At 49.9% G+C, this 26,438-nt stretch overlaps 2 protein-coding genes across 2 annotated transcripts; both read right to left on the bottom strand.

Annotated features, from left to right (window-relative positions):
* Positions 1–3: 3 nt before the first annotated feature.
* Positions 4–2,848, bottom strand: LOC150066794 (peripherin-like; the record flags this gene model as incomplete). The annotated part of the gene is given in 10 exon segments (XM_090353286.1): positions 4–56; positions 287–336; positions 463–683; positions 839–964; positions 1,097–1,264; positions 1,631–1,708; positions 1,710–1,727; positions 1,895–1,955; positions 2,286–2,428; positions 2,430–2,848. Coding segments are annotated over 10 exon segments (1,314 nt in total), but the record flags the coding sequence as incomplete, so codon positions are not given.
* Positions 2,849–16,702: 13,854 nt separating this feature from the next.
* On the bottom strand, positions 16,703–24,810 carry Tuba1c (tubulin alpha 1c). Its single transcript, XM_090325217.1, has 4 exons — positions 24,695–24,810; positions 21,270–21,492; positions 20,987–21,135; positions 16,703–17,788 (listed from the first exon to the last, which is right to left on the bottom strand). The coding sequence occupies exons 1-4, from the start codon at positions 24,695–24,697 to the stop codon at positions 16,814–16,816; spliced, it is 1,350 nt and encodes a 449-aa protein (XP_090181343.1). The 5' UTR covers positions 24,698–24,810; the 3' UTR covers positions 16,703–16,813.
* Between the last annotated feature and the right edge of the window lie 1,628 nt (positions 24,811–26,438).

The following is a 26,438-nucleotide window of genomic DNA, read 5'->3' as shown; positions in this document are numbered from 1 at the left end:
TCTGATCAGAACCATCTTCCGGCTGTGGCTGTCTTGGAGAGTCTCCACCTCAGGCACTGCGGATCCCATGTGGAGGGGCAGAATGGAAAAAGGGTTGGGATTTCTCCTTTCAGACTCTCACACCCATCCCGGAGGGCTAGGTACTGGCTTAGCCTGAGGTGTAGGAGCCAGTCTTGACCTCCATTCCCGGGAGGGAATCTATCCTTGAGCCCAATCCAAAGCATTAAAAGTCCCATCTTTATGACAAAAGGAGATCCAGGCTGGAAGCCAGACGTGGAACACTCACCAGTGGTCTTTAAACTCAACGAGGCAAAGGAATGGATGGGAACCGAGATCCTGCGGAGCAAGGCGGAGGTCAGCCCGGTGACAATGCCACTTGGCTGTACCCCCAATGCCGATCTCTCTCGGCCTCACTGAAGCAGCTTTCCAGCCCCCGACACCCTCCCCCCTCCCCACACTTACCGGCTCTCTTCACCCTCCAGCAGCTTCCGGTAGGTGGCGATCTCGATGTCCAGGGCCATCTTGACGTTCAGGAGCTCCTGGTACTCGCGCAGGTGCCTGGCCATCTCCTCCTTCAGCTGCCGCAGCTCCTCCTCCAGGCGCGCAGCGCCCGCCTGGTACCCACCCGCCTCCAGGGCGAACTGCTCCTCCAGCTCCCGCAGCTGTCTGAGCAGCGCCTCGTTCTGGGGTACGGGGTTAGAATATCCGTTGGGAAACCATCACCGTTATCATCATCATCATCATCATCACCATCACCACCACCACCATTGTCATCGTCATCATTCCTCCTCGCCCCTACCCCTGCGCCTACCCCAGGGCAGGCCGCTGAAATGCTCACCGTGCCTCGCAGCCCATCCACCTCGCACGTCAGGCTCTGGATCTGGCGTCGAGATTCATTCATCTCCTGCTTGGCCTGGCGCAGGGCCTCGTGGTTCCGGTTGGCGGCGTCGGATAGGTCTGCGTACTGTAGCGTAGAGGAGCAAGGGGGAGAGGGGGTCACCCGGGCCACAGCAGGCACCCGGTCTCCCCCTCCTAGAGCGTTGGGGTGGGGTGGGGGAATGGCCCTCGGGAGCCCTCCCGGGGCTGTGTGTCACACCTTGGACTTGTACCACTCCTCGGCCTCCTGCAAATTCTTGGCGGCGATGCTCTCGTACTGAGCGCGGATGTCCCGCAGCGCCGCGGTCAGCTCCGGCTTCACCGTCGCCTCTACCTCCACCTGCTGCACCTGCTGACTCTCCACACTCACTTGAAGGTCTCGAAGCTCCTAGGGCCAGGACAAGCAGAAGATGAACAACAGCCAGCGCAAACCCCACCCCCGGCTGTGCGCAGCTAGCTTAGCGTCAGAGGAAAACAATAATTAATAATAATAATGATGATGACGTTTGCATGGACAGAAGGGGGCGCGGGGAGCGCCGCGGGCGCGGGGTCTGCAGCTCCCCTCACTGGCCGACAGGTGGCGCAGGGGTGGGAGTCAGTCCACCCACCTGTCAGACCAGGCCGAGCGAAGGCGTCCACTCATCCCAGGTCACCTCTCACCCCCAGCGAGCTCCCTCGACTCCACCGCGGGTCACCCCCCCAACACACACACGCCCTCCCCAGATCTGGGTCCCCTCCTCTCACGCACGCTCACCTCCTCGTGCAGCTTTTTGAGGAACTCAATTTCATCCATTAGGGATTCAATCTTGCGCTCTAGTTCCAGGCGGGACAGGGGTGGCGTCGTCCACGTCCTTCGTGGGAGAAGAGTGGGAGATTAGAACAAGGAAAAGAGGAGCCTGGCCTTCTCTCCTGGCCTCCAGAGACATCTAAGCTGCCGCTCCTCCCCCATGCAGGCCAGGGCTGGGGTAGCAGGTGAAACTCGACGGGGGCGGAGGGGGGGGAATGTGCCCGGGCTCACCTTGCGGAAGAGCACCAGATTGTGCTCCGCATCCTCCCGCTTGCGCATTTCGTCCTCCAACCTGACAGGCAGAGTGGGTAGAGACTGAGCTGAGGGCCCCCCGCCTGGTCCTCGTCCCCAGTCCTCGGCCTGGCGTCCTCCCCCGCGCAGCTGCAGCGGTCCAGGATTCTAGGGCCGCCTGGATGGGAGGAACCTGACTTTCTAAGGGGCTGGGAATTGAGATGGGGAAGGCTCCTTAATTTGGGGGGAGGCCCCAGGCGCTCAGGAGCGGGGGTGCAGTGGCTGGTCAGGCTCAGGTGGTGTGAGGGGGGCCACGCCCTTTGGCTGCAGGGGAGTTGGCGAGGGAGGAGCCGGCCGCCGCCCAGCCCCAGGCCGGGTCCCCAGCCCTGACCTCTGCTTCAGCGCTGCCAGGTCCTCCGCCAGCCCGTCCCGCTCCACCTGAACCCGATCGCGCTCGCGGCCCAGCAGCTCCAGCTCGCGCCGCAGCTCCCGCAGCTCCTGCTGGCACAGCTGGTCCGCACGCGCCGGCTCCTGGGCCCCGGGCCTGGCTCAGCTCACCCCGCAGGGCCGCGTTCTGCTGCTCCAGGAAGCGCACCTTCTCGATGAAGTTGGCAAAACGATCGTTGAGCTCCTGCAGCTCTTGCTTCTCGTTGCTGCGCGTGGCCAGGAACTCCTGGTTAAGAGCCTCGGCCATGGAAAAGTCGAGGCGCTCCGAGGGCAGTCGTAAAGCTCCCGCCCGAGGGGCACGGAAACTGCCCAGGCGCACGGTGGAGCCCGGGGACGCCGAGCCCAGCAGGCGGCTACTCGAGAAGCGAGAGCTGGAGGAGTAGGAGAAGGCCCCGGGGGACAGCGAGGGCGGTGGCCCGAACGTGCGGCGGTACGAAGTGGAGGCCACGCTCGCCCGGAGGCCCGACGGGTGGTGGTGGCTCATGGTGTCCAAAGGTGGCAGCCACCACTTGCACAGCCAGCGAGAAGGAGCTGCGGGCCACCCGCCTGCCGCAGGGCGGCTTTATAGCCCTGCGGTCTGGAGGAGGGTGGTAAGGGGGGGGGACGGGCAGCTCCACCCACTGGCCTGACTAGAGCTGGGGCTGTGTTGGGGAGGGGGATGCCGCACCCTGCGAGCACGGGCGGGCGGTACCCTCCCTCTCCTGGATCCTGGAATCGGCCTCAAGGCCTACTTCATTCCTCCTGTTGCTGATGGGGAGAAGGGCTGGGATGTGATCGCAGGCAGAGATGCGGGGAGGGGCGGCGTGCTGCCAGGAAGTATCTAAAGCTGAGGCGTAGAGTGGGTGGGCTGGGGTACCTGCCTGGAAAAGCTGGTAAGAATTAGAGGCTAGGAGGACAGAAGAAAGGAGGCCAGGTAGAAGGAAAGCTAACCTGGCCTAGGCCCCCAGATCTGATGCTTCCACTGATCCTCTAAAATCATCCAGTGCTCCCCATTTTCACCTCCCCCTCCTTCGGCACACCCAGGAGAAGTGGGGGACAGAGGACACAGGCAGAGGGGGCTGGGAAGGGCTGCTCTCTCCCCATTCCCCAGGGTCTGGTGAAGGGCTGGTGATTGGTGCCAGCTCCGCAGCTAATGGACTGACCAGCTCCCTTCCCCCTCCCCTTGGCCCAGCAAAGGTTGCCTGCAGCTGCTTTTGCCTTAAAGACACAGCCCCCAAGCCTGGATCTACCCCAGGTCTCTGTGAAGGTGGGGGTGCCTACACCAAAGGGAAAGGGGCTGAGGATGGATCCCACACTCAAGGGGTTGTGCCATAGCAGAGATTGAACTGAGTGAACCAGTAGTGTGTGGGGCCTTTATTCTCTCTCCCACCCCATCCACTGCCGCTCAGTCACAGGCCTTCCTGGAACCAGGGCTATTCCTGAGGCAGGAAGGGGAGGGGGCTGAGAGGCAACAGTTATCGCCAAAGCTGAGAGAGGGACAGACTGGCAGGCACCAGTTTCCAGTACTGAAGAAGTGCAGGTACCCAGGGGATGGGGTTGCTGGAGAGGGAGGAGAGAGGAAGAGAGAAGATGGCCACTCCCCAACCAGCAAACCTACCAACAGATTCATATGCATACTACCTGTGTTTTTGCACACTGCAAGCACAAATGCTCAACCACACCCTTCTCACACCCCTCCCCCAGAGTTAGCAAGAGGTGGCTGATGTCTAGCCTTTCAGTGTCACTCAGCTTCCTCTGGAGTGGACTTGGGCATCTCCAGTGGTCTTCAGGAATCTGGGTGCTGAGACCAATTGAGTTTGCCAGGAGCCATGAGGCTGTCGCTGCTGCTGCTGCTGCTGCTGTTGCTGCTGCTGCTGCTGCTGCTGCTGCTGCTGCTGCTGCTGCAGACTTAGGGCTCTTCAGCTAGGCAAATCTATCTTGGGTTAGTCCTGAGGACAAGAGTTGGGTGTCTAGGAAGTAGGTTTGGAGCTCCAGGCCTGATCACTGACTAGGATAAGGAAGATGGCTCCCTTGCTGGCCAGCTCATCGCTACTGCAGGACAGAGAATTCCCTCCACCCTTTGTGTGTCCTCTGAGATGGGCTGGAGCCAACGCCTTCTCCCTCACATCACTAAGCCTTCCTCTGCTCTGCAGGCCCCTCCTTCCTTCCAGGCTATTAGTCTCTCCCTGCATAGCTGCCAGGTCCTTCTTCTTGTTGGGTCTGGTTTGGTTGCCAGGGGGATGGGAAGGAGGATGGGAAAAAGGAGACTGGATGGATAAACCAGGGCCTGTCACCTCCACCTCAACTCATGACATAGGCTCCTAGGCTGGGCTGGGGATAGGGATGGGAAAAGGGTCTGGGGAAGCTTTGATGTTTTCTGCTGCAGCCCTGGACATGGAGCCCTCAGCTACCATTGGTCTCCAGCTCTGTCTAACCCCAGACTCAGCCCCACCCTCCAGGAGCAAAGTGGAAGCCAGCTCTGCAGACAAAGAAGGGGAGGGCAGGTAAGGCCTGGCAGGGATTAGCTCAGACCCTGTCTTTCTTTACAGGAAACTGGTAGTAGACCTGGGGCCTTATTTATTATTATTATTGTTGTTATTGTTATTATGAAGGTGATGTACAGAGGGATTACAATTATGTGAGTCAGGAAAAGAGAACATTTCTTTTTGGACAACGTCACCTCTTCCCTCCCTCTCTCTCAAGCTTTCCCTCCCATCCCCACCCCCAAGTTCTATACTTCATTTTCAATATAGTGTCTAGTGAGTGCCACTGCTGGATTTGTTTACCCTGTGTCCTTCCATTTCTTTGGACCAGGGATGACTGTGTGCGTGTGTGCGTGTGCGTGTGTGTGTGTGTGTGTGTGGACTAGGTCTTGAACTCGGGGCCTGAGCACTGGCTTTTATCTTTTTCTGCTCAAGGCTGGTGCTCTACAACTTGAGCTATACCTCCTCTTCTGACATTTTGCTGGTTAATTGGAAATAAAAGTCTCAAGGATTGGCCCTGCCAGATATGGAGTGAGCCTGGGTAGGGGAAATGCAAGACAGAGGTGACTCCTCTGCTTACTGGGAAGGAGCCAGGCCCAGGAGGATTTGGGGGTAACAAAACAAGAAAAAGGGCACAGGTAAGAATTAGTTTAGCTGTTACATTTCCTACCTGATTCCTAACCTCCCCACCCCCAACACACACTCTATCCTCTATCATACAAATTCTAATTCAATGTTACATTTCCCCGTGTCTCTCAGTAAAATGGAGAGAACTGTAACTTTGATTTTTTTTTAGTTGAACTCAGGGCCTGATTGCTATCCCTGAGCCTCTTCACTCAAGTGTAGCACGTTACCATTTTGAGCCACAGCACCACTTTGGGTTTTCTGGTGGTTAATTGGAGATAGAGTCTCATAACCCTCCTGCTTGGACTAGCTTTGAATGGAGATCCTCAGATCTCAGCCTCCTGAGTAGTTAGGATGACAGGCATAGCTTCTTTCTTGTAATGTTGTTAGGAGAAATAAATGGGCAAAATATAGGTATATGTTTACCACACATACAGAAAGGCTGAGAAGTGTAAGCTAACTGCATTCATTATTATTATTATCTCCTGAGTGATGTCAGTCCTGAGCACAGGAGGATCCCTGCTTCTTTTAGATTGTCCCATTGGTGGCTGAGGGCAATACTGGACCCAAAGTGGGAAAAGCCAAGCACTGGCTGTCCAGCGGCTGGAGAGGAAGGTGGGCTTATCCTTTCAGTGTGGCAGAGCTCTAGGCATGGCTGCCTAATGAGATGTATGTGTATTCTGTGTATTTGGTGTGTGCATCCTCGATGTGTGTTGTGTGTATTATTGTTATTTTTGGTGGTATCGGGGCTTGAACTCAAGGCTTCAAATTTTCTTCTTGCTCTTCCACTTGAACCACACCTCCAGCCCTGGGTTCTGCTGGTTAATCAGAGATGGAGTCTCTAGGACTTTTCTGCCTGAGTTGGCTTTGAAAGTTGATCTTCAGATCTCAGCCTTCTGAGTCGCTAGGATTATAGGCATGAGCCACAGTGTCCAACTCACCCCATATTCTCTATCCATCAATGGACAATATGATAATGATAGTATATTGGCAGGATTAGAGGCATAGTCAGGATTGTTTTTTTTTTTTTTTTTTTTTTGCCAGTCCTGGGCTTGAGCTCAGGGCCTGAGCACTGTCCTTGGACTTTCTCAAGGCTAGAGCTCTACCACTTGAGCCTCAGCACCACTTCCGGCTTTTTTTTCTATATATGTGGTACCGAGGAATCGAACCTGGGTCTTCATGCATGCTAGGCAAGCACTTTAACCACTAGGCCAAACTTCCGGCCCTCAGGATTGTTTTATGATATGCAAAGCACTTAGCAATTGGCCCATTGTGAATGCTGCATAATGTAAATGAAGCTGAAGTTACTGGCTTGGCTATTAAACAATGGGCCTGGACCTAAAGTTGCATTAGAAGGACAGGAAAGTCCAGGTGGTTGGACCCATAAGAATTAACAGTTGGACTCACTGGCAAAGCCAGTGAGGGTCACTGAGAGAAAGGAGGTTGGTTGTATTCGAGTTGAAGAAATTGTGCGCTTATGACTTGGGTGCTGCAGTATTGGTGGATAAAGTTCTCAGGTACTTTTTTTCCTTTTTTTCTTTGTAGTCAGTCATGGGACTTGAACTCTGGGCCAGGATGTTGTCACTGAGCTCTTCAGCTCAAGGCTACCACTCTACCCCTTGAGCCATAGCACAACTTCTGGTTTTCTGGTAGTTAATTGGAGATAAGAATCTCATCGTCGGGCCTGGAGTTTGGCCTAGTGGTTAAAGTGCTTGTGTAGCATGCACGAAGACCCAGGTTCGATTCCACGGTACCACATACATAGAAAAAAGCCGGAAGTGGTGCTGAGGCTCAAGTGGTAGAGCTCTAGCCTTGAGAAAGTCCAAGGACAGTGCTCAGGCCCTGAGCTCAAGCCCAGGACTGGCAAAAAAAAAAAAAAAAAAAAAAAGAATCTCGTGGTCTATAGTGTCTAGGCTGGCTTTGAACTGAGATCCTCAAATCTCAGCCTCCTGAGTAGCTAGGATTATAGGCGTGAGCCACCGTGCCCGGCTCTCAGGGTATTTCTGAGGGCAGGGTCAGTTGAGGCCAAAGTAGACTAAAGGGAAAGGTCTTTCCAGTCAGGCACTGGTAGCTCATGCATGTAATACTACTATCTCCTCCAGAAGACAGATCTGAGCCTTGCAGTTTAATGCCAGCCTAGGACGGAAAGTCTGTGAGATTTTTATCTCCAAAACCACCATAAAACTGGAAGTGGTGCTGTGGCTCAAAGTGATAGAATGCTAGCCTTGAGCAAAAAGAGCTCAGAGACAGAGCCCAAGTCCTGAGGTTAAGCCCCACAACACACACACACACACACACACACACACACACACACACAGGTCAAGCTATCCATTTGGATACTTAACCAGCTCTGTAGCCCTGAGTGAGTTGCTTGTCCCCTCTGAACTTTAACATTTTCTTTTCTTTTCTTTTTTCCTTTGCCAGTCCTGGGGCTTGAACTCAGAGCTTGGGTTCTGCCCTGGCCGCTCTGTGCTCAAGGCTAGCGTTGTACCACTTTAGCCACAGAGCCATGTCTGGCTTTGTCTGTTTCTGTGGTACTGAGGAATGGAACCCAGGGCTTCACGCATGCTAGGCAAGCACTCTACCACTAAGCCACACTCCTAGCCCTCAACATTCTCACGTGTAGAACAGAAAACAAAATCAGGAAGCCCTCCTTTGCAGCTCATGGAGGTGCTCAATGACATTGATTGCATTCTCCCATCCTGTGGCAGAGAGGGAACAGACAGGAAAACAACGATATTCCCAACTGTTTCTAAGTTCATGTCAGCCGAGGCCCTTCCCCTCAAAGCCAGTGTCCTCTCCAAGATCCCTTTTCTGCTCAGGCTACGTAACAATTGTCTTCATTCCCAGCTACTTAGGAAGCTGAGGCAGAAGGACGTCTTGAATCTCAGGAGTTTGAGGCCACCCTCTATTGCCCTTTACAAACAATTCTTAAAACATTCCAGACATTGCCAGGCCCTGGTGGCTCATGCCTGTAATCCTAGCTACTCAGAGGCTGAGATCTGAGGATGGAGGTTCAAAGCTGGCCTGGGCAGGAAAATACATAATGTCTTATCTCCAATGAACTACCTCAAAAAGCCGGAAAGGGAAGCTGTGGATCAAGAATTAGAGGGCTGACCAGGAGTTTGGCCTAGTGGTAGAGTGCTTGCCTAGCATGCACAAAGACCTGGTTTTTATTCCTCTGAACCACATACACAGAAAATGCCAGAAGTGGTGTTGTGGCTCAAGTGGCAGGGGCCCTAGCCCTGCAAAATGTGTCCAAGGACAGTGCCCAGGCCCTTATTTCAAGCTCCAGGGCAGGCAAAAAAATTTAGAGTGCTAACCCTAAGGAGAAAAGCTAAGGAATAGCCCTCAGGCCCTGAGTTCAAGCCCCAGTACTGGTACATACTCACAAAGAAGTCCCAGATGGGGAACTGTTTGTTGGTTCTAGAAGTCCCCTTTTACCATCACCTTCATAGTCCATATAAAACCTGACCGCACTGGGACAAAGGGGCTTGTTTGCAGTGGCAAACAGTGTTTGAGCCCTCTTGGGGAAGTCAGGTCCTGGATAGCTCTAAGCTCCAGGATTCCCGCAGGGGAGCCTCAGCCAGAAAAGATCCAGTTCTTCTTTTCTTTCTCCTTTCCTTTCCTCTTATTTCCCTCCTTTTCTCCCTCCCTCAATCCCTCCCTCCCTCCCTCCCTCCCTTCCTTCCTTCCTTCTTTCCTTTCTTTCCTTCTTTCTGTGCCAGTCCTGGGGCTTGAACCCAAGGCCTGGGCACTGACCCTGAGCTTTTCAGCTTGAGGCTAGTGCTCCATCCCTTGACCCATAGCGCCACTTCTGGCTTTTGTGGTGGTTAATTGGAGATGATTGGAGTCTCCTAGATTTTCCTGCCCTGGCTGGCTTTGAATTAGATCCTCAGATCTCAGCCTTCTGTGTAGCTAGGACTAGAGGCATGAGCCAGTGGTGCCCAGCTGTTCTCCTCTACTCAAGGGGGAGTTTCCAGCCTCATCTGGTTGCAGGCTTTCTTCTGACAGGGTAGCTTCACAAATGAAATCTTATCCTATTATCTCCTTTCAGCCCTCCACACTCCTCCCTGCTAGAGAACACTCCCTGAGCATCTTTTCCATCTTGTCATTTCTCAGTAATGGCAGAACAATCACTACATGTTGAGCAGTGTCACAAGCATTTGACACATTCTATCACTACCTGTCACCACAGTAATCCTGTAGTATGGGTAATATACAATTACTATTTCCACTTTGTGGAATAAATGGAAAACAAGGCTCAGCGAGATTAGCAATACGCTGATGGTGGGATTTGAACTCAAAACCCCATTCCATTAGTTAAACACAGCTTCACTTTTGGCTACTTGGTGGTTAATTGAGACAACTTTTCTGCCCTGGTTGGCTTTAAATCATGATTCTCAGATCTCAGCCTCCTGAGTAGCTTGGATTACAGACATGAGCTCATAGTCACTGGCACAAACTAGAAATGTGTCTATATTTTTGATTCTCCCTGACTTTGAAGGCTACAAGTCAATCCTATGTATCTTTTTATTTGTGGTGTCTAGGGTTATATCTTGATTAATTAAAGGCTTTTGAAACAGCTGAAATTATTTCCTCTTTCTTCTTTTTCTGCCTTCTCTCCCTCATGCCTTCTCTCTCCACCCCTTTCCAGATCTCGGCCCCTTTCCATTCAACTATTAACAATCACTAAAGATGTTGCTGCCACCTGCTGGTCAGAAGTAAGAATATGTCTGTAGCCGGCACTTGTAATAGTTGAGTGCCCAGATTCAAACCTGCTAAAGCATTAGAATTTGAGAAATGCTTCAAAATTGTTCTTTATGCTCTTCTTTTTACAAATGAGAACTAATCAAAGAGGTATAAAATAAAGCCTTACTGTAATTTGTGTTAAGGGTTTGAAGCACTACTTCCTTCTTCCCCTGGGTTCTAGAAGCCTCCTATGTTCTTGCAAAATGCAAAAGCCAGGGCAAGGGGGCGAAATCTTTCCTCAACTCCCACTCTATCCCACAAATTTTCTACTGTGTCCATAGCCATGAAACCACATCTCCACTGCTGGCCTAACCTTTCCAACTATCTACTCTTTATCTGTGCTCCTCAAGCACACAGCTAGTATGTTAGCCTCCCAAGTAGCTGGGTCTCCCTAGCAGAATGCTAAAGTGGTCAGGGGATGTTGAAGAGCAGATTCCAACGTCCTACTCAGAGCGTGTAAATCTCTAGATGTTGCATTTCAAGAAAGTCCCTTGATTTATAATGCTAACAAAAATTAACTATGCCTGGTGTGTTTGTTGGTTGGTTGATTGGTACTGGGGATTAAATTTAGGGCCTCACACTCTTTTTTGTGTGTTTGTGTCCATTGAATTCAGGATCTGGACACTATCCCTGAGTTCTTTTGCCCAGGGCTAGTCCTCCACCACTTGGAGTCACTGGGACACTTGCATTTTTTTTCATATATTTTTAATTGTAATTAATAGAAGGGTTACATAATATTTGCCAGATAGATGGTGCATTAATTCCCATACATTGATACCCTTTCACATGTCTTGGTCCCCATTTCCCTCACCCCCACCCCCACCCCTCATCTTGTTTTTCTCCGTTCCCTATCCAATTTCAAACTTGCATTTTTTTTGTGGGTCGTGGGGCTTGAACTTGGCCTGGGCATTGTCCCTGAGCTCTTCAGCTCAAGGGTAGGGCAGTGGCCTATCCTTGAGCCAAGCCCCACTTCCTGTTTTCTAGAGGCTAATTGGAGATAAGAGTCTCAGGTCCTTGTGTGCCCAGGTTGGCTTTAACTTTGATCCTCAGATCTCAGCCCCCTGAGTAGGTAGGATTACAGGTGTGAGCCATCACACTCAGTGACACTTGCTATTTTTAAGTGGTTATTTGGAGGTAAGGGTCTCATAGACACCTTCTGTCTGGGCTGGCTTCAAACCATGATCCTGAGATCTCAGCCTCTTATGCAAGTAGGATTATAGACATGAGTCACTGGTGCCTGGCATGCTGACTCACTCTTATAGCCCTAATTACTCAGGAGGCTGAGTTCTAAACATCCCAGTTTAAATTCAACCTGGGTAGATAAATCAGTGTGACACTCAGCTCCAATTAACCAACAAAAAGCTGGAAGTGAAGGTGTGGTTCAAGCAGTAAAATTCCAGCTGTAAGGAAAAACGCTGATCAAGAAAATGAGGCCCAGCCAGGAGTTTGGCCTAATGGTAGAGTGTTTGCCTAGCACACACAAAGACCCAGGTTCGATTCCTTGGTACCACACACACAGAAAAAGCTGGAAGTGATGCTGCGGCTCAAGTGGTAGAGCGCTAGCCTTGAGGAAAGCCCAAGGACAGTGCTCAGGTCCTGAGTTCAAGCCTAGGACTGGCAAAAACAAAAACAAACAAATGGGAAAAAAACCTTCCACCCATCCTTGACCAGCAGAGGTGAGATGTTACCTCACCTCTCATTTGCGTAAGTACCTCACTTCCCTAACCAATCCCTGATCAGAGGACTTGGTAAGCTTGGACAAAGATTCTCTCTGGCACTGGGGAGTCTGAGGCTCCTGTAAAGGGAGTGGCCAGCATCTTAGCAGAACCCAGTTGTGCTGGCAGGTAAAACACAGAGCTAGGCATGGCTTGGAAGTAGATATGACCAGTGGCTGCTGCTGTGGCATTCTCTCCTGTGACACATGGCATATACTGCCATGAGTCAGGGTTGTCCATCTGTCTCCACAATCCAAAGGGAACAGAAATGCTAAATGCATTTCCAACATAGTGGACCGCCCCGAAGCTGTGTTCCAAAGTAACACAGGAATGAAGGAAATGCATTTCCTAGAAATGTACTAGAAATGATTGGCATAATGGTAAAATTGTATTATCTTTGCCAAGGGCATTTCAGTATTAGTTTATGTTTGGGCTTGACAGCTGTGAGCCCAATGAGATATTTGATAAGAACAGAAAAGTATGGGGAAAGGGTAAAAGGTAATCGCAGGGAAATTGTATTTATATCCCTTCCTCTATGAATTAAATTTAGGAACACAGACAAAATTATGTGTATTTGGGAAATATTAATAATGTAGGAAATCTGAGACTTGGGGGTGTAACTCAGTGTACAGTGCTTGCCTGATATGTGTGAAGATAGAGCAACATACACATATGGGACTTCTGGTGTAACACGTGTTTAACAGCATCTGCCCTTCTGAACTGGACATGAGTGGCTCACACCTAGCTACTGAGGAAGCTAAGATCTGAGGCTCGCTGCTTGAAGCCAGACAGGACAGGAAAATTCATGAGGCTTTTATTCCTAATTAAACAGCAAAAAGCTGAAAGTAGAGTTGTGCTCAAGAGGTAGGGTTAGTTCTGAGCAGAAAAAGCTAGGGGATAGCATCTAGGCCCTGAGTTCAATCCCCAAGACCAGCACAAAAGAAGGAAGGAAGGAAGGAAGGAAGGAAGGAAGGAAGGAAGGAAGGAAGGAAGGAAGGAAGGAGAGAGCTGGTTACTGGTGGCTCACGCCTGTAATCCTAGCTACTCAGAAGGCTGAGACATGAGGGTTGTGGGTCAAAGGAGCCCTGGAGGAAAGTCTGTGAGAGAAAGAGTCCTTTTTTTTTTTTTTTGGCCAGTCCTGGGGCTTGAACTTAGGGCTGGCCTGAGCACTGTCCTTGAGCTTTCTCAAGTGTAGAACTCTACCACTTGAGCCACAGCACCACTTCTGATTTTTCTATGTATGTGGTACCAAGGAATCAAACCTGGGTCTCTGTGCATGCTGGACAAGCACTCTACCACTAGGCCAGGCTCCCAGCCCCTGTGAGAGAGACTCTTTTCTCCAATTTACTACCCCCACACCCCAAAAAAATGAAAAGAAAAGAAAAAAGAAAAGCTAAAGGCGTGGTGGCTTACATCTCTAACCCTAGCTACTCAGAAGGCTGAGATCTGAGGAATACAGTTCAAAGCCAGCCTGGGCACTAAAAAGTCTGTGATACTCTTATGTCCAATTAATCACAAAAAAACAGAAGTGGCACTGTGGCTCAAGGGGTAGGGCAGCAGCCATGGGCTGAATAGCTCTGGGACAGTGCCCAGGCCCAGAGTTCAAGTCCCACGACGGAAAAAAAAAAACAAAAAACAAAACAAAAGCTGGGCATGGTGGCTCATGCCTGTAATCCTAGCTAATCAAAGGGCTGAGATCTGAGGATTGAAGTTTAAAGTCAGCCTGGGTACTAAAGAATGTAAGACTCTTATCTCCAATTAATCACTGGAAAATGGGAAGTAGGACTCATGGTTAGGGCAGTAGCCTGGAGCTGAAGAACTCAGGGACAGCGCTCAGGCCCAGAGTTCAAGCCCCAGGATCCACAAAATAAAATAAAATAAAATAAAATCCTGGGGCAGTGAGCAGCTAATGAGATGTCAGCACAAGGGACCTTGTTCATGGTTTCGAAGGTCAATCCCTACACCCACCTAGATCTGTCTTCCATTCAGCTTCAGCTGCCCTGTCCCTTAGACAGCCACCCAGGGGCCATCTGCCTGGGTCATATCTGACAGAGTCACCCTGTAGCCTTGGCTGACAGGCACTGGACATCCTGGCCCAATATTTGGGGCGGGGGTGGTGGTGGTACAAATATTCCAGGTATGAATTGTTCCATCTGTACATAGTGGAGGGAGGGAGAGGAAAAAGGCATCTTGTCTACCCTTCAGGCATGTGACAGTAACTCTACAGCTCTCCTCTGCTATCCAGTTAGGACACTGTATTTTTCCATGATCACACACACACACACACACACACACACACACACACACACACACACACACACACACACACCCCTCCTTAGACAAGCTTCAGCCTGGATAGTAGAGACCAGTTGTCACCAGGGGGGTCTAGGGAGCTAGTCTGACAGTGACCTAAGAGCTCTTCTGGATTATAGCTCCATCTAGTGTTCCAGGTGAGGCCTGGCCTCTGTGGGAGTCTTGGCCTCCCAGATCCCTATCCCCACCCAGGCCTGGAGATGATTCCCTTGGAGCTACTCATAGGCTGCTTTGGAATTAGAGTTCCCGAGTCCACATTTCAGTTGTTACTTGCTCTGCAGTTTTAGGCTACTTGATCTCTCAGAGCTCTGGCGAAAGGGATAATAGCTTCCTCTCCCAGGATAAAAACTATTGTGAAGATTATGAACACAGCTGAGCCAGCTGGTGGCTCACAACTGTAATCCTTGCTGCTCAGGAGGCTGAGAATTTGAGGATTGCAGTTTGAAATCAGCCCAACAGCAAAGTCCATGACATTCTTATCTCCAGTTAAACACCAAAAAGCCAGAGTAGAGCTGGGGCTTAAGTGATGGAGTTCTAGCCTTAACAAGAGAAACGCAGGGACAACATCCATGCCCTGAGTTCAAGCACCAGGGTAGAAAAGGGGGAAAAAGTGTGAATATACCCCAGCCTCCCACAGCCCCACTCCGGCTTTCTAATGCTAAGTTACAAACAACCAGAGCAGGGATTTGAGGAAAAGGAAATCAGGTTTATTATCATTTGCCAGATGAATGAAGACAGTAAGGTTCAGTTTGAAAGCTGTCAGCCAGCTACTCAGAAGGATGAGATCTAAGGATCTCAGTTCCAAGCTAACCCAGGTAAGACAGCTTGTGAGACTCAAAAATAAACCACTCAGAAGTAGACATGTGATTCAAGTGACAGAATGTTAGCCTTGAGCACAAAAGCTCTGAACACCACCCAGCTCCTGAGGTCAAGCCCCAGCAGCAGCATACTCTATCTCAATTTATATCGATCTATCTCTATAGATATGTATATCTACAGACAGATCTAACAATGAAAACTGACTGAAACCAAGACTCCCTGCCCCCCTACCACCTTCAGCTCTGCACTTGAGCCACAGCGCCACTTCCAGCTTTTCCTCTGTATGTGGTACCGGGAATCAAACTCCAATCTTTGTGCGTGCTAGACGAGCACTCTACCACTAGTGTATGCTCCTGGGCCAGATTTCTAATTTTCCATACTACTTGGTCATCCCTGGCCCGACAGATTCCTGCTAGTCTGGAGGCATTTGCCACTCGATTCATAAACACTGGCGAGCACTGGTTGACAGGCACCGGGCTCCTTGTACCTAGTCTTTGTTTCTCTCTACCCCAGCTCAAAGCAGCTTTTCCCAGGCCCACTTGTCCCTCTGTGGCCAGCAGCCTACATGCATGTGGTAGTAGCACATGGCTCCTCTGGGTAGGTCAGGTGAGGGCAAATGAAGCCTTTTGTCAAAAACAGCCCGAATCTGGGGCCCAAGCCAGCCTCAGCAGCTTTCTTAGGCTGTGTCCATTTTTTCCCATCAGACCAGGGATGCAGTTTTGAGTCCAGATTTTCCATTTCTGCTCAAGGGCAGATCAGATGATTGTCAGCCACAAAGCAATGACCTAGACCTTGGGGTGTATTTGTTCTTGCTGCAGGCTAACTTCTATTCACTCCACCGCCCACACAGCAGGGGAAAAATCTTCCTGACAAGGACAGATCCCTCCCCAGCCACTGGGCACTTTGCTCTTTCAACTCCCCAGGCTCCCGTTCTACTGGAATATTTTTTTCTGTTAAACTTTTCTCTCACCTTCTTTCACCTCACACTGGCTAAGCTGCAGAAAGCTTTCTCTTCACATCTTGACTTGTATCTAAAATAATTCACTTAGAAGACATTACAGAAGTAATCGGAGGACTGCTCAGTGCCAGGGGCCTCAGACTCACCATCATTGTGAAGGATAAAGGGGTCACCTGTAGGCATCCTGCTTTGAATATGCTGCTGGAGAATGAACCCCAGGGATGGTCGTGTCTTGCTGGGCTAAGGCTGATTTATCTGCAGTCTCACTTGAAAATATGTCGTTTCTGCCAATACTTACATATTTGTCACAATCTCTAGATGACCCCATCTGGGTGGATAAAATAGCATACTATGCTAAAGGATGTGCCTCAAGCAGGATTCCTGCCTTACCATAGGGCAGGAAACCATAAATAAATGCTCTTCTAGGATCATAGTGCCAAACCAAGCAGGAAACTCCGATTCATCTTTAATCAATGAGCCAGGGGCAGTGGCTTACCCCTGCAATTCTAGCTACTCATGAAGCTGAGATTTGAAGTTCACAATTCAAAGCCAGCTGGGGCACAAAGTCTGTGAGACTAATCACCAATGAACCACCAGAAAATCAGAAGGGGCACTGTGGCTCAAGTGGTGGAGCAACTAGACTTGAGCTGTGAACACACACACAAAATCCTAGATCAGGTGGCTCAGTAGTCCTAAGGTCAAGTATTTCACACACCAGTTGGACAGGTTATTTGGAAATATTTTATTGACAGGTCAGAATTAAAAGAGTTGCACACAGAAATAAAACAATGACAAAACAATCACAAGACACGGAGTGTAAACAGCAGCACTAGTACTCCTCCCCCTCATCGTCCCCATCTGCGCTATCTGCTCCAACCTCCTCATAATCCTTCTCTAGGGCAGCCATGTCTTCACGGGCCTCAGAAAACTCTCCCTCCTCCATCCCCTCACCCACGTACCAGTGGACAAAGGCACGCTTGGCATACATCAGGTCAAACTTGTGGTCCAGGCGGGCCCAGGCCTCGGCCACGGCTGTGGTGTTGCTCAGCATGCACACAGCCCTCTGTACCTTGGCCAGGTCTCCACCAGGAACCACAGTGGGAGGCTGGTAATTGATGCCAACCTTGAAACCAGTGGGACACCAGTCCACAAACTGGATGGTACGCTTGGTCTTGATGGTGGCAATGGCAGCATTGACATCTTTGGGGACCACATCACCACGGTACAACAGGCAGCAGGCCATATATTTACCATGGCGGGGGTCACATTTCACCATCTGGTTGGCTGGCTCAAAGCAAGCATTGGTGATCTCTGCTACAGTAAGCTGTTCATGGTAGGCTTTCTCAGCAGAGATGACAGGGGCATAGGTGGCCAGGGGGAAGTGGATGCGGGGATAGGGCACCAGATTGGTCTGGAACTCTGTCAGGTCAACATTCAGGGCCCCATCAAACCTCAGGGAAGCTGTAATGGAAGACACAATCTGGCTAATAAGGCGGTTCAGGTTAGTGTAGGTTGGGCGTTCAATATCAAGGTTTCTACGACAGATGTCATAGATGGCCTCATTGTCCACCATGAAGGCACAGTCGGAGTGCTCCAGGGTGGTGTGGGTGGTGAGGATGGAGTTGTAGGGTTCCACTACAGCTGTGGACACCTGGGGGGCGGGGTAGATGGAGAACTCCAGCTTGGACTTCTTGCCATAGTCCACAGAGAGACGCTCCATCAGCAGGGAGGTGAACCCAGAGCCAGTTCCCCCACCAAAGCTGTGGAACACCAGGAAGCCCTGAAGCCCGGTGCACTGGTCGGCCTGCAAAAGAAAGTTAATTTTAGCATTCAAAGACACCTGGTGAAAGTGGCAGTGGACTCTGAACCTCTGACTATAATGAAAGCTTTGAACTTCTGAACAGCATTTGCTAAGAAAGTAGTTGTGAACTTCAGAGTGCTAAGTGATTCAGAGAAACTTGAAAATCAGCTACAGGGGAAACCACCACCAGAAAGGCTATTTAAAAAACAAAAACAGGGGCCGGGAGTTTGGCCTAGTGGTTAAAGTGCTTGCCTAGCATGCATGAAGACCCGGGTTCGATTCCTCAGTACCACATACATAGAAAAAAAGCCAGAAGTGGTGCTGAGGCTCAAATGGTAGAGCTCTAGCCCAGGACTGGCAAAAAAAAAAACAAAAACAAAAAAAACAGAACCAAAACCTAGCCAGACACGGTGGCTCATGCCTGTAATCCTAGCTACTCAGGAGGCTGAGATCTGAGGATCGTGGTTCAAAGCCAGCCCAGGCACAAAAGGACCCAAGATTCTTTTCTCCAATTAACCTCTAGAAAATGGGAAGTGAGGCTTGGCTCAAGGATAGGATAGAAGCCTTGAGCTGAAGAGCTCAGAGTTCAAGTCCCATGACCCACAAAACAAAAAAACACCTTTATCTCTTCAGGTAGGAGAATCAAAGTCTGCAATGGATATAAAGCACTAGCTTTGGTAGCAAGGAGGGCAGGAGTCTGTCATAGAACAAGGCTTTGCTTTTGGTGCCTGTCCTGGGGCTTTAACTCAGGGTTTGTGTGATGACTTTCTTTCTTGGGTAATTAACTGAAGGGAAAGAGTGTCACCGGCACTTTCCTGCCTGAGCTCTTCTTATCTCAGCCTCTTGAGTAGCTAGTAGTGGCATGAGCAACTAGAGCCTATCAAGGGCAAGTTATCAGTTAAGAGTTACCATGGGTCAGGCCTCAGATGACCAGCCCAGTAGAATATGTTTCACGAGGATCTGGCAGCACATCACTGAGCTGGCTGGAATATAAGAACAGCCAAGTTCCAAAGCCCTGGTACTAGAGACATGAGGTAGAGCTGTTTGTTGAGTACAGCTCTTGTTTCTAAGACTATAACTTGGGGCCTGGGCACAGGGAACTCTTTTGCACAAGGCTAGCTAGCACTCTACCACTTGAGTCATGGCACCATCTCTGGCTTTTTTTTTTTTTTTTGCCAGTCCTGGGCTTGAGCTCAGGGTCTGAGCACTGTCCTTGGACTTTCTCAAGGCTAGAGCTCTACCCCTTGAGCCTCAGTACCACTTCTGGCTTTTTTCTATGTATGTGGTACCAAGGAATCGAACCCGGGTCTTCATGCATGCTAGGCAAGCACTTTAACCACTAGGCCAAACTCCCAGCCCCACCTCTGGCCTTTTTTATGTGGTGCTGAGGAATCAAATCCAGAGCTTTATGCATGCTAGGCAAGCATTCTACCACTAAGCCACATTCCTAGCCTCCGTGAGACTTATCTCCACTAACCACCAGAAAACTGCAAACGGTGCTGTGGCTCAAAGAAGCTTTGAGCAAAAGATCTGCACCTCCCCCCGCCCCCCCCATGTAGCTGGCATTGCAGAACACCATGGCCGGCCATTGCACAGCTCTCCATCCTCTTATTAAATGAGAATAGCACTCAACCTCAGGTTGCTGAGAAACATGTACTCGGGATGGTGTTCAGCACAATAAATGATACCAGGTACAACTGATTACCAGAATTTCACCAGACCTTAGATCAATGGAATTTTCTGCCACTAACTTGGACCATATAGCCAGCAAACTGCTCTGTCAAAGACCAATTTTGACCTTTGTCCTCTACATACTTTTGTGTGTGCAGTGCTAAGAGAAGCCAAGGTCTTGTGTAATGTAAGCTAGGTCAAGGGTTCTACCACAGAGCCAGTTCCAAGCCCCTCCCTATTACTCTACCACTAGGCCAGAGTCCCAGCCCCCAATCCCCAATTTTAACCTAACAAAGTATTCTGGGGCTGGGAATGTGGCTTAGTGGTAGAGTATGTGCCTAGCATGTATGAAGCCCTGGGTTCATACCACATAAACAGAAAAAAGCTGGAAGTGGTGCTGTAGCTTAAGTACTAGAGTGCTAGTCTAGAACAAAAAAGCTCAGGGACAAAACCCAGGTCCTGAGTTTAATTCCCATGATCAATAATTTAAAAAAAAAAGCTGTTCTGTCCACAACCCTCTTCTAAAAGGTACTCAGATTTGCTAAAATGTTCTCTCCTGACCTCTTGGGAAGTGACTAAAATAACTATCAGGCAGACTGCAGCCTACCAATCATCCATTGAACATTCTATAGACACAATTCTAACACCGGCAAATGGTAGTCAATGAATTACCAGCCCAGGACCCTACTGTGACTCTAAGTTTATTTGTCCCCGAAAAACAAGTTCCTGATTTCCAAGTCAATACCTGTGGTTGTAAGCCTTACAACCATTAACCCAATTTTGCTGGGAAGTCACTGATAAACATCTGAAAAAGTATGAATTGTGAGTGATGTAAGGCCATTGTTTTAAAATACCAACCAGTAGTGGCTGGACATAGTATGTAACTTTCCTGACAAACTGCTCTACCCAGGCTGTCATGCTTAATTTTTGGTTAATTACTTACAAGCTGCCCAAGGAGCAAAGAACCATCTGATTGTCAGGCTCTTAATTAAAATGGTGCAAACAGCATACTTGCCAACATTCCTGACAAAGTTGCCCAAGGCTTTTTCGGCCAGAGCTAGTTCTAGGAAAACATCTAAAGTTCTGCTTCTTGGCGACTGATCCAGAACTTCACTCCACTTTCAGCTTTGTTAGACCAAGTTAGCTAACCTCCTAGCCTCTGAACTTCTATTAACATACAAGTGGCCCCCATGCCTGCAATCCTAGCTACACAAGGGGCTGAGATGTGAGGAGAGGGGTTCCAAGCCAACCCAAGCAGGAAAATCCCAATTAACTACCAAGAAGATGGAAATGGAGTCAATGGCTCCAAGTGATAGAATGCTAGCCTTCAGCACAAAAAGATCATGAGAAAAAAAAAGGGGGGTGGGTGGGACTAACACTGGCCTCATAATCCAGTCCCCCATAGTTTAGAAGCTGAGCTCCTTCAGTGAGTGGCTTAAGTCATTTTATTTGCAAAGAGAATGACTCATAACATTTGGTCTCAAAACTGCAAGAGAATTCTCATCCCAGTTAAAAGAACTGAAAATGTACCAGCTTCCTGATGCGGTCCAAGACGAGGTCAATGATCTCCTTGCCAATGGTGTAGTGCCCACGGGCATAGTTGTTGGCAGCATCTTCCTTGCCTGTGATGAGCTGCTCAGGGTGGAAAAGCTGACGGTAGGTGCCAGTTCGAACCTCATCTGCCAAAGCAAGAAAACAAGCCACCCATCACTAAAACCTGCACAAGCCTGGGCCATCCGTGGAAGCCCCTGGACAGATCCTTTGTCCCAGGACCCTGGGAAATCCCCTGGGTCAGTGACTGAGGACAGCTCACCAATGACTGTGGGCTCCAGGTCTACAAACACGGCCCTGGGCACGTGCTTGCCAGCGCCTGTCTCACTGAAGAAGGTGTTGAAGGAGTCATCTCCTCCCCCAATGGTCTTGTCACTTGGCATCTGGCCATCAGGCTGGATGCCGTGTTCCAGGCAGTAGAGCTCCCAGCAGGCATTGCCAATCTGGACACCAGCCTGGCCGACGTGGATGGAGATGCACTCACGCTGTGGGAAGGAAAAAAGAAAAGCCTTAATATGACACATTCAGTGAGGTGGCTCACACCTAAATGACTAACCTTCAAAGAAATAACTACCTCATAGAGGCCACTCCTTGACAAAGGACTTTTTCACAAGCAAAAGTCTTTGCTGAAGATCTAATCCAGACAAAAAAACATTCTGGCAGACTAAAAACAGGTTAATGACCTACTAGGAAAACCTAGTCCCTTACTGTGTTGCTACAATAACAGATCCAGCTCAGGCTTCTACCATTTTTGAATGACATAAGTTGTACTGTTAAAGCTGGAGCTCCTTGGAAATTTGCCTGCTCATTTGTTAAACTGATGCGAAAATTCCCCTTCCCAGGGCTGATTCATTTTCAGTGGGATTAAGTAACTAAGCTCATGCTAGTCCTCACCTAGTGCTATTTTTTTTTTAAAAGAGCTTTCTTCCTCTCCCCTTTAAAACCAGCAGACTCCAGTCCTATGACTCAGGGAGAGAATGCTAGATAAGCAGCAGTTAGCTGTATTTTAAAAAGTGTGGTCAGAGGCAGCCGTTTCACCCTGTGGAGAGTCTAATCTTAAGGAACCACATTTTTTCCCTTCACCACCAACCCATGCTAGCAGTGAAAGGACATGTTAGAAGGGATCCCAAGACTTTACTGCAATTAAGAAATTAGTGCTTGGGCCAGAAGTGGTGCTATGGCTCAAGTGGTAGAGTGATAACCTTGAGAAAGTCCAAGGGCAGTGCTCAGGCTCTGAGTTCAAGCTCCAGGACTGGCAAAAAAACAAACAAAAAAAACCTAGTGCTCATGCTCGTAATTCTAACTACTCTGAGCTCTGAGGATTGTGATTCGAAGCCAGTTCAGACAGGCAATTAACCAAAGAGCAGGAAGTAGAGCTGTAGCTCAAGTGGTAGAGAGTTAGCCCTGAGGGAGAGAAGCTCAAGGACAGCATTCAGGATTGTCACAAAAAAAGGAAGAAACTATTGTCAAATGGCCTACCTAGTTTCACAACCCAAGGTAATAAAAACCCCACTGCTCACAACCTTTGGCTTTTGATCCCCTCTTCCCACTGGCATTCCTCACTGGCATTCCTGTGTCTACTTGCTGGGCTCCAGGACTGTGGGAGAGCAGGAGCAGTGTGTTCTAGAGTCCTTTATTACTACTGCATCATGTTTACCTTCACCAGGCCTTCAAAAACTCCACAGCCCCCAAAGGTAGATTAGCAATTATGTGCTCTCGACTGTTTCCTTGCACACACCCAAGAAGTCAAGGTCTGATAAGATTCACTTGTTAAGTGTCGTAAAGCCAAGTAAGTAGTGACCCTCAATGGCCTACTTACTGCTTGCTCTCCCACTTTCCTGGGGCCACTTGGGCTCAGGTGAATCACTTAGTCTAGCTGGAGAAGCAGCCACTCATTAAAAAAAGTTTGCTATAAACAGGTGTTGCTTTGCCTCCTGCCCTTTTAACAGCTCTACTGCTTTATTAATCACTTTTTTATAGTCTTTCTTGGTGAAAATATTCAAGCAAAGTTTGGAGTCTCTTGCCAGATAGTCACTTTTTGGTGAGTCTTTTTTTTTTGGCGCCAATCCTGGGGCTTGAACTCAAGGCCTGAGCACTGTCCTTGAGCTGTCTCAGGGCTAGAGCTCTACCACTTGGGGAATAGTACCACTTCTGGCTTTTTCTGTGTATGTGGTACCAAGGAATTGAACCCTGGACTTCATGCATGCTAGGCAAGCATTCTACCACTAGGCCACACTCCTAGCCTTTTTTTTTTTTTTTTAAAACCAGTCCTGGGGCTTGAACTCAGGGCCTAGGTGCCATCCCTGAGTCTCTTTTAAAGTACTCTACCACTTGAAACAACTTCACTTCTCGCTTTTTGATGGTTAATTGGAGATGAACGTCTCCGACTTTCTGTCCTGGCTGGCTTCAAATTGCCATGCTCAGATCTCAGCCTCCCGTAGCTAGGATCTACAATTATAAGCCACTAGAAGCTAGCACTAAGTCCCTTCTTTACAATGTTATTTGTGGCTGAAGGAATGGTTGGAAAAAGAGCAGTGGGAGAGTTAAAACCCTAGTAAAACTAATACCTCTGGGAGGGGGGGGGCGGAATGGATATTATTTTGAAACATTTGCTACTGGTTTTAAAAACAGTTTCTTTTAGTTATACTGCCAGTAAGAGCCATCTTAGTGGTTTCCAGAACCCCTGGGTAGCTATACAAAAATGCTCCAAGATGCAAATAATTCCATGGCTTAACTTTTGGGGTGTGAGAATAAACCCAGGGGCCTCAAGTGCTCTACTAGGTAACGACTCACCCAGCCGCCATTTGTTTCTGGAAAACAGAATCTTAATTTGGTATTAGTACTTAAGTTTACTGTGGCTTTATAAGAAAACATCCTTTTTAGGGAATTACTTCTCCAACCTGGCTTATGTAGAAAGCTTGAGCCATAAACACAGAACACTAGTAATTCAGAATGAGGCACTGTGACAGCTAATTATTCCCTCCAAAAGAAGAGCTCGCCTTCTTCAGGTGGTGTAACTCTTAAGAGGCCACAGGTGACTCAGCAGCGTGTCACAGGGCGTGGAGGGGCCGGAAATGCAGGCGCCCTGGGCCCTCCAGGGCAGAGAGAAGGTGAGGTCACTTCGGGGAGTTTGAGTGCCTTTAAGTTTTGGGGAGCAAATATGAAGAGCAGCCATGCTAGCCTCTCCTGGCATGGCTGTTCTTTCGCTAGGATCAAAAGAGCTTCTCCCCAAAACCTGGGTCGCTGGGGCAATCAGCCTGTATGTAATCCTAACCACTCACGAGGCTGAGATCTGAAGATCACGGTTTGAAGTCAGCCCAGGCAGGAAAAGTCTGGAGACTCCATCTCCTCTTAACTACTTCCCCCCGCCCTCAAAAAAAAGTCGGAAGCAGAGCTAGAGGTCAAAATGTAGAGCGCTACGCCTAGAGCACAAACGCTCACGGGCAAGGCCCAGGCCCTGAGTTGAAGCCGCGGGACCTTGGAGGGGGGAGGAGGGGAGAACACCCCAATCCACCAAATGGACTTTCCACTTCCACCCAGCACAGGTCGTCCCAGCAGGCCCGCCGACCTTGGCTTTCCCACCGGAGCCGTCGGCGGAGCCGTGGCAGGTCCGGTCCAAGTGCCACCCCTGCCTAGGCCCGCATCCCACTCTGCCCGGGGCCACCGCCCCTTGAGGCTCCTACTCACCATGGTGGGGAACCTATGGACGTCTGTGACGCGGGCTAAAACCGGGCAGAGGTGGGCGACAAGAATCTCCCGCTGAAAGACTACCAAGGAGTCCGGGGGAGCAGCAGAACGCGGGCGGCGGCCCCGGAGGGGTGCTATATACCCCAGCCCGGGCCACGCGTCCCAGAGGGCGGGCTTCCGACCCCGCCCCGGCCGCCGAGGCCACGCCCCCGGCCCTCCGCGCCCAGGCGGCGCGCTGATTGGTGGGTTCAAAAGTTCAAACCAAACTTTGCGGAAGAAGCCCAAAGTAGAGGGGGGAGGAGCAGCGGGGCCCGAGCGTGCGCCAGGTGAGGCGGGGAAAGGGAGGAGGGAGGGAGATTGGGGAAGCCTGGAGAGGCGCCATGGCTGCCACTACCCTTGGAGGGTAAGTGGAGCCAGGTGAGCCAAGGCCTGGCGAGGCCAGGTGCCAGGTACGGGGGAAGAAGCCCTCGCTCAGAGGGGAACCCAGAGTGCTCGCCCTGCCCGGCGCCCGGGTCTCCGCGACGGGTCCGCGCGCCGCACCGCTCCCTACAAGGCCGGGCCGGTGCGTGGGGGCGGCGCCGAAGCCGATCGGGCCTGCCTCGCCGGGAGCAGCATCCGCGTTGATCCAGCAGGGAGAGATCCGAAGGGCTCCTTGTGTCCCATCCCAGGTCGCAATAACCACTAGAGCGCACACGTTTTTGTTATCCTCTTTAAATAAACGTGTTTGTTTGTTTTTTCTTTTTCACTTTTGGTTGAGGTTGGGGCATTTGTTTTTTGGTCGGTGGTGGGGCCTGAGCTCTGGGTCTGGGCGCTGTCCCTGGGCTCTTCAGCACAAGGCTACAGCCCTACCCCTGGAGCCACAGCGCCACTTCCCGTTTTCTAGTGATTAATTGGAGATAAGGAGTTTTACGTTCTTTAGTGCCCGGTCTGGCTTTGAACCATGATCTTCAGATCTCCAGTCTCCTGGGTAGCTAGGAGTACAGGCAGGTGAGATCCTCGGCTCCCGGCTTGCCCCTGAGGGTTTTTTTGTTTGTTTTAAGACTAGCGTTCTACCACTTGAGCTGTACTTCCTGATATTTGGTAGTTAATTGAACATCACGGATTTTCCTGTCCAACCCGGCTTTGAACCCCGATCTTCAGATCTTAGGATTACCGGCCTGAGCTACCGGCACCCAGCTTTCAATCAGTCGGTTTACACAACCTGTTGCCCATACCAGTCTGAACTCTAGACCTCAAGCGATCCTCCTGCCTTCATTGTTTAACTGCTTAGGACACCGAGTAGTGGGATTCTCACTGCATTACCACAACCCAACCATTCCAGAAGCTCTGGAAGCTACTGTCCCCATTTTACAAATGAGGAAACACACACAGCCTATTACCTCATGCCTACAATCGTAGCTACTCTGGAGAGTAGAAGTTTGAGAAGAGAAATCCAATTAAAGCAGCAAAAAAGCCAAATTGGAGGTGTGATTATAGTGGTAAAATGTTAGCTATGAACAAAAAAACCAAGAGCACCAGGCTCTGAGTTCCAGTCCAATACTGGAAGAAAAAAATCACTTTAGTCAATGTATAGAGACTAGATTATCGAAAAGCATAGATAGAAACAGGGAGGTGTTTTTATCTTTTTGCTTTTTTTTTTTTTTTTTTTTTTTTTTTGCCAGTCCTGGGGCTTGAACTCAGGACCTGGGCACCGTGCTTGGGCTTTCTCAAGGTTAGAGCTCTACCACTTGAGCCATAGCACCAA

The sequence above is a fragment of the Megascapheus bottae genome, chromosome 2, assembly GCF_031878675.1.
Source record: "Megascapheus bottae isolate mThoBot1 chromosome 2, mThoBot2.hap1, whole genome shotgun sequence".
Lineage (NCBI taxonomy): Eukaryota > Metazoa > Chordata > Mammalia > Rodentia > Geomyidae > Megascapheus > Megascapheus bottae.
Note: the sequence above shows the minus strand (reverse complement) of the source record. Positions and strands in the feature narration are given on the sequence as shown.